At 37.5% G+C, this 15,973-nt stretch overlaps 1 protein-coding gene across 6 annotated transcripts in view; it reads right to left on the bottom strand.

The window, feature by feature from the left end:
• Positions 1 to 184: 184 nt before the first annotated feature.
• Positions 185 to 15,973, bottom strand: part of per3 (period circadian clock 3) — a 31,050-nt gene continuing 15,261 nt past the window's right edge. For 4 of the 6 annotated variants that reach the window (XM_067432087.1, XM_067432086.1, XM_067432085.1 and 1 more), the window contains 14 exons: positions 14,837 to 14,943; positions 11,324 to 11,480; positions 11,126 to 11,234; positions 9,968 to 10,096; positions 9,786 to 9,885; positions 9,405 to 9,543; positions 8,239 to 8,375; positions 7,982 to 8,167; positions 7,605 to 7,865; positions 5,929 to 6,638; positions 4,766 to 4,958; positions 3,973 to 4,159; positions 3,401 to 3,551; positions 185 to 2,069 (listed from right to left, as the gene is read on the bottom strand). In XM_067432087.1, the coding sequence (XP_067288188.1) occupies positions 1,950 to 2,069; positions 3,401 to 3,551; positions 3,973 to 4,159; positions 4,766 to 4,958; positions 5,929 to 6,638; positions 7,605 to 7,865; positions 7,982 to 8,167; positions 8,239 to 8,375; positions 9,405 to 9,543; positions 9,786 to 9,885; positions 9,968 to 10,096; positions 11,126 to 11,234; positions 11,324 to 11,480; positions 14,837 to 14,943 (2,686 nt within the window). In that variant the 3' untranslated portion in view covers positions 185 to 1,949. Of the gene's footprint in view, positions 2,070 to 3,400; positions 4,160 to 4,765; positions 4,959 to 5,928; positions 6,639 to 7,604; positions 7,866 to 7,981; positions 8,168 to 8,238; positions 8,376 to 9,404; positions 9,544 to 9,785; positions 9,886 to 9,967; positions 10,097 to 11,125; positions 11,235 to 11,323; positions 11,481 to 14,836; positions 14,944 to 15,973 lie in introns of those variants that run through there. The other 2 variants (XM_067432089.1, XM_067432090.1) reach the window with 2 other exon arrangements.

Here is a 15,973-nt window from a genome sequence, read left to right as displayed (position 1 = left end):
AAAAATATTTATGTTTGTAGGAAAAATTGCTGATGATTTATTTGTACATACCTGCTCTTCAGCTTTGATGTAAATAAAGTAAATACGTTTAAGAAACAAGGTTTTGGATGTTGTCGTGTCCACATGAAACTTTAGACCATTAAAAGTGACAATACAAAAGTAGATAAATACTGAGAAATAGGGATAAGTCATTGTGGGTTTTTTATTCATAGTTATCACGGCGTGTCAAAATATTTCCCTGAATTTGAAACAAATGTTTTTTTCTCTCCAAACATTTCATTGTATTTTGCACATTTCTTACGTAAAATACATTGTAGTGATATTTACATTTGTTTTCTTACTAAAACTGTACAAAATATATCTTTGATCACAAAACTGTACATCAGGAGTTTCCTGTCGGGTACAGACTGACGGGTCAATAATCAGGTCTCTCTGTTTCTGCAACAACCTACAAACCATAAAGAAACTACGTCTAATGTGACATCACGACACGTCAATAATAGAGAGCAATAAATAATAAGACAAGAACGAGGTTTGCTGAAAATCGTACGGTACGCTGCAATGAGTTGGTCTTTCAGGATGCTTTATGATGGATTTAATATTAAATATAGACGGGTTCTCTCCTCATTAAACATGTTCAATTCGCAAGAACAAAATATCTCAATTAAGACATTTAAAACCATTTTAGAGCCATCCAGGTTACACTGCTATTTTTGCATTACAACGGGTAAGTGGTTGTAGAGTTTTCTCTGAAACATGAAAATGTCACTAGGCCAACAATCATAATGGTCATACTTTTCACCCCCCAAAAAAACATTCTATATACACATTAATAATAAAAAATTATATAAAATGTATACATTTTTATATTTTTAATTATTAATGTGTGTATATATATATATATAAAACATTTTCATTATGATTCGTAATAAAATCATGTGATATGATTTATGATTATTAATTCGTTTTTTATATATTTTCTGGACACCCTTTGTTAGATTTCCTGTGCGCACCGGTACACGTTCAACCATCCACCCAACAGACAGAGAACAATGTCTATCTTTAGATTAGTCATTACACCATAACTTAAGAGTTTTATACTATAGTAAAACATTGCTTGACATCTTTCAGTCTCAAGTATGGTGGAAAATATATGATTCGAAATTGAGAACAGAGACAATGAATAAACACACGGGGCGTAACAACACTGATAGAGAAATTGATTTAAGGCCTCATTCAAATGATCCGTTTGGATTGGATGAATTCGATAAGGACAGAATATCATCCCAGCTCGATGCGAAAACTAAACAGAAAACTCGCTCGAGATGAAGTGCAGTAAAGTAAAGCTCTGGACAGAAAAACCCGGTCCAAATATCATTCATAGACGCTTTATAGATTTTGGTGGTAAGTGCTAATGTTCTTCAGCAACTGAACAGGATGCTGCGACACTGTGGGACATTTACATTTGCACAAGTGGTTAGAAACTGATTACAGGGACTTCTGGGAGATCATAAAACCTCATGAGCCTGCAAGATTCAGTAGAGGACACATTGACAAAAACATTTTGAAAAAACGCCTAAAAAAATACAAACTACACCGGTGAATTTGACATCACTACCAATTTAGAGTCCAATGTTCATAGTTGTTTGGGTCCATGGACTGTGTAATAGAGAACCGCAGAGAGAAATGCATGGTCATGTGATGACCGCTGTTTACACGTGGAACGGTCCATCTCCTGCGAGAGTGCAAACTCACTCTGACGTGGTTCGTTTGAGTGCAGAGGCCTCGCCTCGTTTGGTGCCTTCGTGCCGGATTATGAGAGAGTGGCACACAGACGTCTCTCCCGTCCTAGGATGCCCATCTGAAAACAGAGGCATCACGGAGTCCCAGAAAGCCGGCGGTCCAGCAGGGCCTGCGGTCGCACTGATTGTTCATGCAGCGGAGCGCTGTCAGGTGTCTGTGGTGGGTCTGGCGTCCTGCGGCAGACAGGAGCTGTCAGGGGTCGGAGGGTTTGGGGAGTCAGTCTGAAGATTCTCACCCGATCCTATGGTGTTACAGCTCACACAGCCCTGAAAGAAGATGTCTTTTAATGTCTTTTAAATAAATCTGAGATCATGATGATGCACAATGAACAGAAATAACAATAAATAGAAATGTTTCTTGAGCATCAAATAACCATATTAGACTGATTTCTGAAGGATCATGTGACACTGAAGACTGGAGTAATGATGCTGAAAACTCAGCTTTATCACAGGAATAAGAAAGCATATTTAAATAGATTCAAATAGAAAACAGTTATTTTAAATTGTTTACATATTTTGGTAATAACACCTTTGATATTTTGATGAACTTCTATTAAAATTAATTATAGGAAAACTACGTATTAAAACATAGTCCTCAACAACTTTTTGTAGAGAGAAAGAGAGAGAAAAAACAGAATCAAGTGGTATTTTCTACCATATTCCTGGAAAGTGTTACATATGGAAAAAAAAGAGAAAAAAGAGATTTCATATGATGCTAAGCATTTAAATATTTTAAAAATATATTAAAAAAATTATTTTTTTGAATATTTGAATAATTTACAAAACAATGATTGTAAAATTGAAAAAACTTTCAATTTTTTATTATTATTATTATTTTTTAACAAATATATTAATATTTTGGTAACACTTTACAATAAGGATTAATCTATTAATATTAGTTAACTAAGAATTAACAATACTTCAACAGATCTTAAATGTTAATATCAACATTTACTAATACATCATTAAAATCCAAAGTTGTATATGTTAACTTTAGTTAATGCACTGTGAACTAACATGAACAAACTATGAACAGGTATATTTTTAATAACTAATGTTAAAAAAGATAAATCAATACTGACAAATATATTACTCATTGCAAGTTAATGTTAGTTAATACATAAACTGATGTAAAAAAAAGAGAGACCTTATTGTAAAGTGTTATAGTACAATATTTTAAATACATATTTCAAAAATATTACCAAGAATTTTAATACATATTTCTTAAATATTTTAATAATTAATATAGTAACATAAATTGTCTCTTTAGGCCCTGATACACACACACACACACACACACACACACACACACACACACACACACACACACACACACACACACACACACACATTTTTACACTAATTTTAACATATATTATTTATATTTTCCCATTTCACTTTAATTTTTTTAACCATATTCCCAGAAAGTGCTATATAAGGATAAAAATTCAACCGGAAACATTTGACACTTAGAGTTGACACAAGGAGAAACTCCCTCTTCTGTTAAGGCAGCCCGTTATCTCAAAATGAATATGGCCAATATACAGATCTGTAACGGAACATATGTTTGATGCCGACGTAGATGATAATTTCCTGACCTGTGTGTCGATCTCCTGTGGGAATGTGTGCTGATGGATCCAGGGATGAACCTCCGCGAGCTCCTTCTTCTGGTCCTGGGTGAACCAGGGCTGCATGGGCTGCATCAGAAGCAGCTTCTCTCGGTCTTCTTGCAGAACCTGGGCCTGATCCCTGCATGGACAAAATAAAACTCACTTACACTGCCTAAGCACATTGCTAGATGACTCTCAACAGCACACCGCTTTGATGTGAATACTGTTAAAACATCCTGGACTGGCGTATTCGCCATCTTCTCCTTCCATAACAGGTGCTTTTTAAAACGAGCCACCTTGTCAAGCTGCTTAACACGGGTCTCATTGTGTACCGTCACCTAGAGAGTCACCTACCTCAGGGCTGACGGCGCAATGAGACATTTAGCTTGATCAGAACTACCTCAGCGAGAGAGCCTGGCAGCGCTATCTCTTTCTCCTGTGGAAAGAGATGCTCAGAATGTCACGTTTCCCACAGGTTTCTCAGAAGAATGAGCGGGAACCCGGGATTCAGAGGAAGAGGGAGAGAAGGGTTTAGGGAGAAGTTTCTCCGGGTCTGTTACCTGGGGCTGATCTGATAGGTCATCATGACGGGCTCCGGCGTCTGCTTGATCATGCTCCACAGCGGGTTGTCCACATGCTTCTTGAAGGTGGTCCGCTCCCTTTCCTGGGCCTCCGCGGATTTGCGCGCCTTCCGCGACGTGTCCGACGAATCGTTGCTTGCGAAGTACTTGCTGCTGTTGCTGCTGCCTGTGAACGTGACATTTCACGGGTCAGTTTAATGACATTTTCTCTTTCACATAAAAAGGGAAGTCATACAAAACTGTGTAAGGTGACTTTTCAAACAACGATTATTGAAAATACAATTTCAGTTTAGATGCCATTGTGTAACCATTTGTGAAATTTACATGCAATTTCCGGAGAGAATTTCAGCACAAGTTTGGAACAAAATGAGGGCTAGTAAATGATGCATTTTTGCATTGAATTTTCATTAAAATAATCTTCTGGAAGACGTTTACATAGTTGAAACTAGAAAACTAATCCAAAGACTCTCAACACCATCTACAGAAAGATGCTATTTTGTGGTGGAAGTGCATCACTCCCCACACAAATGGTTTACAGGGCTTAGATTAAAGAAGGATTCGTTCAAATAGGACATCGAAGTAGCTTTTATGGCATAAAACATTACTGGTGTGCCTTTGAGATAAAACAATGGCAGTGACATATTTTAAAATACGTCAGTAAAAGTTGCTGTCAGTTAAAAGAGCTCAAACATGCATTTCAGTCTGAGACTAGGCTTAAGCCTTGCTGTGAAACCGGGGGTAAGTGTCATGGACGAGTGATTTTGAACAGCACCGGTATGGCTGGTGGATGTTCCGTTAGATCCCAGTCCGGATCCGGAGCCCAGCGAGCCTCCCGACTCTCCGGAGCCACTGCCCGAGGCGTTGGAGCCGGTTCCCGAGCGCGCGTCCTCCTGTAGCAGTTGGTCAAGCATTTCGCTGGAGGTAGAATGACCGTCCTGGTTACCTGACTCGCCAGGAGCTTCTTCCTGTGATCAGACAAAACAGATTCAACTTCATTTCCACTTCAGCTTCTCAAGAAAACTTCTTAACAAAAATACACAATAATCATGGCCCTTTTACAAGTATTTCAATATTTGAAATCTATATTTAATTTAGATTTTAAATGTATGTTACTTAAATTGTACTAAATATATGTATATATATATATATATATATATATATATATATATATATATATATATATATATATATATATATATATAAATATATATATATATTATTATTATATATTTTTTAAAATTATGTTATAATAGTTCATGTAAGAGAAATCTGAAATATTTTATGTCATCAACAATATGTTATTTCTCTTATGGAACTGTTTGTTGCAATATTGTCCTGTTTAACACTGTGAAGCTGCTTTGAAACAAACGTCATTGTAAACGCGCTATATAAATAAAGTTGATTGATTGAAGGAACTGCCACATTATTTTTTTTTACCTTTTTACATTAAAGTATTACCTTTTACCTGGATTTTAAATATATTTTACCTAATATTGTAAAGCATTTTATTTTTAATAATAATTAATGAAACAACACTTTGGTTGCTGAAGGTCTTTTTATATATATATATATATATATATATATATATATATATATATATATATATATATATATATATATATATATATATATATATATATATATATATATATATATATATATATATATATATATATATATATATATATATATATATATATATAAATATCTTAAAGATATTTAAATATTCAAATATATATATTCAAATACAAAAGTATTTCAAAACACACAATATTATGTCATTATCCTTTAATAACAATGACATAACTTACTATGAGGTCGTAAGAAATATGACCAAATTACTTTATAATATAGTTTCAGATGGATGAAACCATTATGTCACTCTGTGGGGTATCCACACCAACCCAGTTCTCAATGGTTCTCTCACTTGCTCACCGTTTTGGCGTGGCACTCGTGGAGACTCTCTGGAGCAGAACTGTTCTGGGGCTCTGCCGGTTTGGTCAGCTCCTCCTGGAGTAAGTTCAGCTGGATGGGTGAGCTGGAGCGAGAGCTGGAGAAGAGCGCGGTGGGCTGTGCTGCATCCAGGTCTTCCCCAAACCATGGGGTAGGAATGGAGTCGACCTCTGAGGAGGCACCTGCTGGCATACCAGCACCCGTGACGGAGGGCCCTGGAGGGTGTCCCTGCAATGGAGACCCATGTGGCATGTGGGCACCAGGCGGGACAAAGCCATTCATATTGAAGGGAGGCTGGGGAACAACTGCAGGCGCTGCAACGGGCATCCCCTGGAGGTACATGCCATTGTTGCCGGGGTACATGGGGTAGCTAGGAAGTAGGACAACCATCATGGGAGTCATGGGCTGCATGGTTTGGAGGTTTTGGAGACCTTGGTCAGGCTGGACCACCATGGGCTGCTGATCCGCACCAACGGTGAAATAAGGGGCCGTTTGCATGGGCACTGCCATGGGTGGCACAAAGCCGATGTTGGATGGCGGGAGCTGAGAGGACTCTGACGAAGGCCAGGAGGAATGGGGCGCTCCTGTGGGCCTGGGAAGCGACCAGTAGTTGCCTGGCTGGGAGCCGTAGCTGTCGGATGAGTCCTCTGGTTTCGGACGCTTGTGTTTGTTCGGAGGCCGCACAACATCACCTGAGAGCAGATGGGAAAGAGTGTTTCATTTGATAGTGACTTTTAATGGATCTCAACACAATATTATACTACAGTTTATTGGATTAGATTAATTTATTTGTACGGGGAAAATGCAATTTCATAAAAACACGAACAAACATGAGTAAAAAAGCCAGAATTAGCCAAGAGGCTATTTTTCCTCTGCAGACCCATATGATATAGTTATTTCTGTGAAACATGCCAGTTAGTTTCCAATATTGCACAGAATAGCTTATTTTTTTTAAACTCAAAAAGTTGTAGTTTAAACTAATGCACAACCAAATGAGCTTTTCCAACTGCTGATGCCAAAGCCAATCTACTGGTAAGACAAATAAATAAATAAAAACAGATTGTGCTTCCACTAAATGTTATAGGCAGGGTTTGTATGTCTTTAGCATCAGCCACACACAGAATATTTTATGTATTTTTCTAAATACTAGGGCTGCCGTTAACTAAAGATTGTTCTAGTCGACTAAGTCGTTCATTTAAGCCATTAGTCGGTTACTCACATTTATAATAATAATCCATAAATCATAATAGTGAACCTTTATTTGCCTATATTTAATTCAGTTGAGCAGTTTGCATTACTCTTACATGCATGACCAAAAGTGACGGAGAATTAAGTTAATGCAAGTGATCGCGCCGGCGCCTGTATGCCATGCAGTAAGCGAGCTCTCAACAAAAACACAGACATGCGTCTATATAACAGCGCACATTTATCTAGGTTAACATTAGTGCGAGTGGACTTGTAAAATTGCTACTACACGCATGTTTCAACTGATACGCCATATTTGAAGAATGAACGTTTTTGAATTAAAATTTTCTGCCGTGACTAAAAGAATATTTCTCTTCTTCTAGGGGGCATAAAAGGGTCCTACTAAATACAAATAAAAAAATAATAACTACACAAGTTTTTTTTTGAGCTCCCCCCCTGGTTACCATACACACCTCTGTGATGAGAATGGGCCATGCTGCTGTTGTCCTGCTGGAGGTAGGAGCTGTATGGACTCTGCAGGATACGATGTCGAAAACGGTCGACAAACTGCTGCTCCTCCTTCTGGGTGTGAGCTGACAGCATCTCTTTGGTGAGTCCCACCAGGAGTAACTCCTCCTGATCCGATGAGGAGGTGTTGGGGGCAGGGCGTGCAGGGGTGGGGGCGGAGTCTGCGGGCTCGCTACCCATTGGAGCATCTTCTAAAGCAGTGACTTCTGGAGGATGAGAAACAGGAGTTCAATGGTGTGGCTAACGTGCTTCTGGACTATGTCATCTGCCTAAAAAAGTAACACCTCTTGTGTCATTGTATGTGTCGTTCGTGTAAACTCACCCGACTCGGGCTGCGGTACATGGACTATGGTGCTGCTGTAGCTGCATTGACTGGTGACGGACACCACGCTCATGGCTTCTGTGGAGATTGTGAGGTCTGTGAGCGGCGCTCCCACTACAGCTGCAGTCGTGACCGAACCCGCAGACACCTGGCTGTCCAAAACGCCAGCGCCCTCCAGCGCAGCTTCTGCAGGGGAAAGACGGTAAGTCACTGCCAGGGTTAAGGAGAATACAGAAAGGGTTTGAATGGACTCGTACCATCTGTGTTCACAGTGTCTTCATGAGCGGTGGCTGCTGGTTTATCTTCCTCAGACATAGAAGAGGAGGAAGAAGTAACTATAGACAAAGACTCGCTCTTTCGTTTCAGAGCAGATGTCGCACAGCTCTCTAGATATCTAGGAAAGGAAAAACATAAACCATCATTAATATATCATTAAAAAAAATGAATGTAAAAAAAGAAAGAAAGTATTGTTTATAACTTTTTGGGTTTTCATTTGCTAGATTATCCAATAATAGATCCAAAACGTATCCAAAATGTAAACTTCTTTCTTTAAACTGCAAGACATTATAAAATGATTATGAATGCATTATTTATAATTTGATCAAAAATACTGGAAAAAAACCCCACTAATATTGTTTAATGCTATAACCATTTAAAATAAAGGTTTCCATTTTAAAATACTTTAAAATATAATTTATTTCTGTGATCAAAGCTGAATTTTTAGCATCATTACTCCAGTCTTCAGTGTCACATGATCCTTCACAAATCATTGACTGGCTAGACTGGAGTAAAGGCTGATGAAAATTCAGCTTTGATTACAGAAAAACATTACATTTTAAAGTATATTAAAATAGAAAACCACTATATTCAATTGTAAATATTTGACAATATTACTGTTTTATTCCGATCAAATGAATGCAGGTTTAATGAGCATAAGAGACTCATTTCAAAAACATGTTTCTAAAATCTAGTCTCACACATTTCAGTTTTTTTTTACATATATAAAACACTATTAATTACATATTTACATTTTTTTTATTATAAAAAATAAATAATAAGGTTTACATTTCCAGAAAAAAATTACTATATAAAATATATTGCCATTTATATATTTATATATATATATATATATATATATATATATATATATATATATATATATATATATATATATATATATATATATATATATATATATATATATATTCAATTTCAATCAAATCTAATCTAAAATGGAACATTATGGACTGCAAATTATTAAAGTTATTAAATTAAATTAATTATTAAAGCAAATTAGAAAGAAATATATAAAAAATAACAATAAAATAGCTATTTTTATGATATGATTAGTATGATAAGACACATGACATGATAGCACAGTACAACACGACATGATACAAGTTTTGGCGCCCGTATGGCTCACCTGATGATGCTGTCCACACAGTTGATCTGCTGGTATGATGGAATGTGTGCTTGTTTCCGGGCTTCTTGCAGAGACTGCTTCAGATGATCTCTAATTCCCAAACCCTGACTGCAGTTAGGATGAATGCCTGCGCCCACCACTGATGGGAACAAATCAAATACAGCTCAAATACGACTACACCGTGACGAATTCACTCGCTTTATATCTTGTGCTCCAAAATTATACCTAAAATTAAATTACATGTATTAATTCACCATGTTTTCTGATCAAGTGGCTGCATATGGTATATTTTGTTATACATCCATAAAGCGCTTCTATTTATGCTCTAACAAACAGAGATGATTGAGGGCCGACGTAGAAAAGAACATATTGGGTCCAGACCTGCAGTGGCTTTTCCTGAGGCTGTGAGCTTCCTCCGGTGCCCCGGCTGGCCCCAGTTTTTCACTTTATTGACATCAGCACAAAACTGCTGCAATGTCATCTACAAGAGAAAAAGATCCATCATAAGCTTCTGCGAAACCAATGTTGATTTGTCAATATTTCAAGCACTTTTTCAGACGTACCGGTTCTCTGTGCGAGTCCTCCCAGAGGTTTCCGTTACTGTCGCTGGACGACGCCACACTGATGTAGTGCTCATGAGAGCCGTTACTACCCAGACTGCCATAGCCACTCGATCCATTATTATGAACAGGCTGAGAGAAAGACAGATGCGATCAAAACGCAAACCAGCAGCTCAGATGTGCAACTAGACTCATGACACGTATGTACCTTTTTTAAACTCGTTGGCAACACTTTAGAATAATGGTCATTAGTTAACATTAGTTAATTTATTAACTAACAGGAACTAACCATGAGCAGTTCATTTGTTTCTGTATTTGTTCATCTTTGTTAACATTAGTTAATAAAAATACAACTGCTCATGTTACTTCACAGTGCATTAACTAATGTTAACAATATTATAATAATGCATTAGCAAATGTTGAAATTAAAGATAAATAAATGCTTTATAAGTGCAGTTCATTATTAGTTAATGTTATCTAACGTTGTTAACTAATGACCCTTATTCTAAAGTGTTTAGTTTTCATTGTAAGCATTTTTCTATGTGCATTTGTCATTTAATTAGTTTCTGTTTATGACTATTTTTATATTTTTATATATTGTATATGCTCTAATTTACATTGATGGCAGTACATATGACAAGGATCGAACTCTTTAAGAGCACTTTTTTTTAAAGACTGCCATCATTTAACTGCTTTGACAGTAACAGACTGATTTTAGGCTTTAGTGGGTTCATTTTAACAGTTATGCCATTTATGTAATCTGTTCCTCGCAAGTAATCCATTAAAAACCTTTCAGAAATGTTTAAACGTTTGGGGTCAGTGAGGTTTACAAAGAAAAGATTTCTGCTTCAAATAAATGCTTCTTCTGAACTATTATCATGGTTTCCTCAAAAACAGGAAACAGCACAACTGCTTTCAACATTGATCATAATCTTGAGTATCATATCATCATATCAGAATGATTTCTGAAGGATCATGTGACACTGAAGACTTGAGTAATGATGCTGAAAACTCAGCTTTGATCACAGGAATAAATTACATTTTAAAATAGATTAAAATAGAAAACATATTAATATACTGTATTTCACATCAAATAAATGGAGCATTTTGAGCTGTTAAAATGTTGTGTCTGCGTCTCTTGTGGATTTCGTGATCTCTCACCTGCAGGAAGAGCTTGTAGATCATGGCTTGCAGCTCTTTAACTTCCTCACACATGATTGGCTGCTCGGTGTTACTCCGTGCAGCAAAAACATCCTCATTCAGAGGTCCACTACACACACAAACAAGAGATGACGTATGTGCGAATGGGAATGCTTGGATTAAAAAAAACAACTGGCACATTCATGAGCCGGCACTTACGTGCAAACTTTGTGCCTGCCGATGATGAAGGCCACCTTCCGGCTCCAAGGATTAATGAAGCTGGACCAGCTGGAGTCCAGGGTGACGTAGTCGCCATTCTGGCACCGGAACCGGATGGGCGAGTGTTCAAACGGAGGCTGGCCTGCGTACTTCAGAACTGAGGGGACCATGACAATTTTTATTAGGACCATATAACGAGATTCAAATCTTACAAAAGCACTAAACGGTTTAGCTCCTCAGTACTTGAGCGAGACCTGAACGCACTATAGTCCTCCACGTCTACTGTGATCTCAAAATTCTGGCCAGTTGAGGACACCTAGAATATCAAAATCAACTGCAGGTGGGAGATCCTTTTCCTATTTAGCACCCAAACTCTGGAACAGTCTTCCTAGCCTAGTTCGGGAAGCAGACACTAAATGTGTAAACTAAATCTAGATTAAATCTCTTTAACCTGGCATACACATAACATGATCAATTTTTATTATTCAAATCAGTTAAAGGGTTAGTTCACCCAAAAATGAAAATCCTGTCATTAGTTACCTTCGTTCATCTTCGGAACACAAATAAAGATATTTTTGGTTCAATCAGCGATTCAACCTTAAGTTTATGAAGCGACGAGAATACTTTTTATACACAAACCAAGACTTTATTCAACAATTTCTTCTAGCTTGCGTTGACGAAGTGTAAACAGTGCAGCGCTTCCAGAACGGTGGCTTACCATTGGCCGACGCTGTTTAGGTGAGCACAACGACGCATGCGCACAAGTCGTTTCAGAAATAGGAAGTGTTGCACTATTTACACCACGCCAACAGCATAAGAGTCTGACTTTTGAATTGTTGAATAAAGTCATTATTTTTGATTGTTTACAAAAAGTACTCATCGCTTCATAAAATTACGGTTGAACCGCTGGAGTCACTATGAGACTATTTTAACAATGTCTTTAATACCTTTCTGGGTCTTGAAAGTGGTAATTAAAGGGATAGTTAATGAGGAAAACAATAAATAAATTGGTTACACTTTATTTAGATAGTCCACTTTAAACATTGTACTAACTATAAGCAACTTTGCAACTACATGTCAACGAACTCTCATTAGAGTATTAGTAGATTGTCAGTAGACTGGTAGGTTATGTTTAGGTGTTAGGGTGCGGGTAAGTAGAATAAGTTGAATTGTAGTTGCCAAGTTACTTATAGTCAGTAGAATGTCTGATGGAGGACCAACAAAATAAAGCTTTAGTAAATATTAATCAGACAGTCTACAAATACTCTAATGACAGATAGTTGACATGAAGTTGCAAAGTTACTTATAGTTAGTAGAATGTCTAAGTGGACTAACAAAATAAAGTGTTACCAAAAAATTACCCTAAGATTTAATTCAAGCCATCCTAGGCGTATAAGAAATTCTTCTTTCAGACGAATACAATCAGAGTTATATAAAAAAAAGTCCTGGCACTTCCAAGCATTATAATGGCAGCCCAGAGTTTGAAGACCACAAAAGTGTATCCATTCATTATAAAAGTACTCCACACGGCTCCGGGGTGTTAATAAAAGTCTGGAATCATAAAAGCCGATGTAGAAAAAGTGAATTGATGGGTTTGTGTAAGAAAAATAAACATATTTAACATGTTATAAAGTAAAATATCTAGCTTCTGGCAGACTGCCTTATGAATTCAACTTATGACAAAAAGCATAACTGGCATGCCGATGACGTTGAACTGCGAGAGGTGTTACACTTTCTTCGTAAGCTGAATACAGAAGCTGGTCCGCCGGAAGCAAAATCCAACAAAAAAAAACATTGATTCACATCAGAAGGCCTTTTATCAACCCCCCGTATGGATTACTTTTATAATGGATGGATGCACTTTTTTGGGGCTTCAAATTTTGGGCCCCCATTCACTGCCATTATAAAGCTTGGAAGAGCCAGGACATTCTGATTGTATGCGTCTGAAAGAAGAATGTCATATATACCTAGGATGACTTGAGTAAACCATGGGCTAATTTTCACTATCCCTTTAAATTGCTGTCTATGGAGGGGTCTGAGAGCTCGCAAAGTTCATCAAAATATCTTCATTTGTGTTCTGAAGATGAACGAAGGACTTACGAGTTTGGAACGACATGAGGACGATATGTAGCCTGACAAGCCAGACCCACATCAAGATGTTTGGTCTGGAAACTCACCATTGACAGCTCAATCTGAGGGGCGGGATAAACGGTTGTCTTTCAAACTCCCTCTGCACGCGATAGGATAGCGCTACACCAACCGGAGTAACGAAGGTGAAGGGGAGCTCGCTGACTGATTAAACATTCGCCGTATCCGGTCGGCTAAACTCTGAACACATCTTCCCTTTTTAAGAATGACTTCAGTGCCGCTCTTTGTTCTTTTCTCAGAGAAAAGCTTAACTCCAAGTCTTCCGGAGGCGCGGGCAGAGCTGACTCGAAAGACCGCCGCCGTTCGCCAGTTTCTGTGTTTACTAGAAGCACGCAAACGCAACTCGGCCGTCGTCATTATGGCCCCGCCCGCCGACTCTATAGCCTACACGATGTGATTGGGCCGTCCAGATTCTGAGGAATACAGCTCAGAAGGGTATTGAGAGTGCCTAGACGACACTTGCGGGCAAATTAAATTTGCTGCCGCTAGGGTGTGTCTAGATTTCTAGGCTAGACGATATGAGTAATTAATGACGGAATTTTTATTTTTGGATGAACTAACCCTTTAAATGATTGTATAAATTAGGTCAACCAGAACTGGGAACACTTCCTATAAGAAGAATGGCATCTACGCTAACATTAGTCTGTCTGTCCCATCCTTATCCTAAGGTTACCGTAGTCAGCCGAATCCGGTCCGTATCCAGATCAGATGGTGGACCTGCACCTAGACACGACCAAAACGCAGCCCTGAATGCCATCAGAGGCCGTGTGTACTAGACAATCCCCTGTGAAGGCCTCGTCGGCACGACAGCCATCTGTCCCTACGGCCAGCTTCAGCTCCAAACCGGCATGAGGTATCGATCTTCAAGCAAAAGGAACTGGATGAATATGTGAATGCTACCGATCCTGATCTGAATTCTGACTTGTGATGCAGCCTCAATCATAATCACACCGTGTTCGTTCATGGCCAGAAGAGAACGGAGCGACTGAGCCTGGTTTCTCACAAGGTTTTTTTCTCCATTCTGTCACCTGATGGAGTTTGGGTTCCTCGCCTCTGGCTTGTTTAGTTAGGGACAATATTATTGATCTGACTGCACTGACGCTGCTGTGTGAGAACTCAACTGAGCCGGACAATGACATCCCTGCTTTATAGATAAAATTAACTAATATAATAATTAATGATCTTTACAGCAGAACTAAATCAACTGACTTCAACTGAACAACAGCCGAAATGCATCATTTTCCAAAATTATCCCTTTAAAGCTTCTTTGAAACAATGTGTATTGTATAAAGTGCCGTATGAATAAAGGTGACGTGACAAGACTCATAAAGGCTTTAAAATGTAAAAAAGTCCTGATGAACATACTTTTGCGGTGCATGGCCAGCATGAGCAGGCGATCGTCTGGATGTAGGCAGGTCAGAACGGAGGTACCGATCAGGTCCTGAGGGAGGTATCCCAGCAAAGGCACAGCACTGCGCACACACACACACATGCACACACAATGAACAAGGATTCATATTACAGCAACAAATTTGCAACAAGAAATTGCATTTATTTCAAGACTTTGCTTCTAAAATGCTTTTTCTATGCAACTGAGGAAGTCTCACGCTTAAAAACAATCCAAGCCTTCCTTTTTTGTACAAAAGGACTTTAATTCCAGCAGCACACAGAGAAACAGGAAACTGAACTAATTGGGTCAGCAAAAGCTGGAGATACTTCACAGCAGTGCTGTTATATAAGGGCTAACAGCACCTGATCATCACTGCAATAAGCCCTAATGTGAAGCTGCTGACTCAACATGATCTGTTTCTGTGGTAAAGCAGCCGTTTAACAAGTTGGAAATTTACCACAACTTACCAAACAAACAAATACATGGACAGAGGTTGATTAAAGCCTCAATTATTATTATTAAATTATTAACTTAAAGCTTCTACCAAGAAAAAAAGGCCATTGCAACAAAGCAAACTATACATTATAAACAAGACAAGCAATGCAATAATTGTTCAATATTATTATTAATATGTATTAATATGTATAATAAAAATAATAATTATAATTACACAAATTAATAAAAAGTAAAAATATGCAGCTCCGCTTTTATCCATGTAGCATATCATCATCTAATAACAATATAATAAATTATCAACAAGAAAAACATTATTATTATTAATAATATTATTAATATGTATAATAACAATTACTCAAATAATAATAAAAGTAAAAATATGCAGCTCCACTTTTCTCTATGCAGTACATTATCATTAAATTACAATAATATTATAAATTATCAACAAGAAAAACACTGCAATAAATGTACAACATTATTATTAATATGTATTAGTATGTATAATAATAATTACTCAAAATAATAATAAAAATACGCTGCTCCGCTTTTCTCCATGCAGCATATTATCATCAAATAAAAATAATAAACTTACAGAGCCTATTATTTTCAAATACTACCATTACTACTAATAATAATCATAATGTCTCCACATAGCA

Source organism: Pseudorasbora parva, chromosome 22, assembly GCF_024679245.1.
Source record: "Pseudorasbora parva isolate DD20220531a chromosome 22, ASM2467924v1, whole genome shotgun sequence".
NCBI lineage: Eukaryota > Metazoa > Chordata > Actinopteri > Cypriniformes > Gobionidae > Pseudorasbora > Pseudorasbora parva.
Note: the sequence above shows the minus strand (reverse complement) of the source record. Positions and strands in the feature narration are given on the sequence as shown.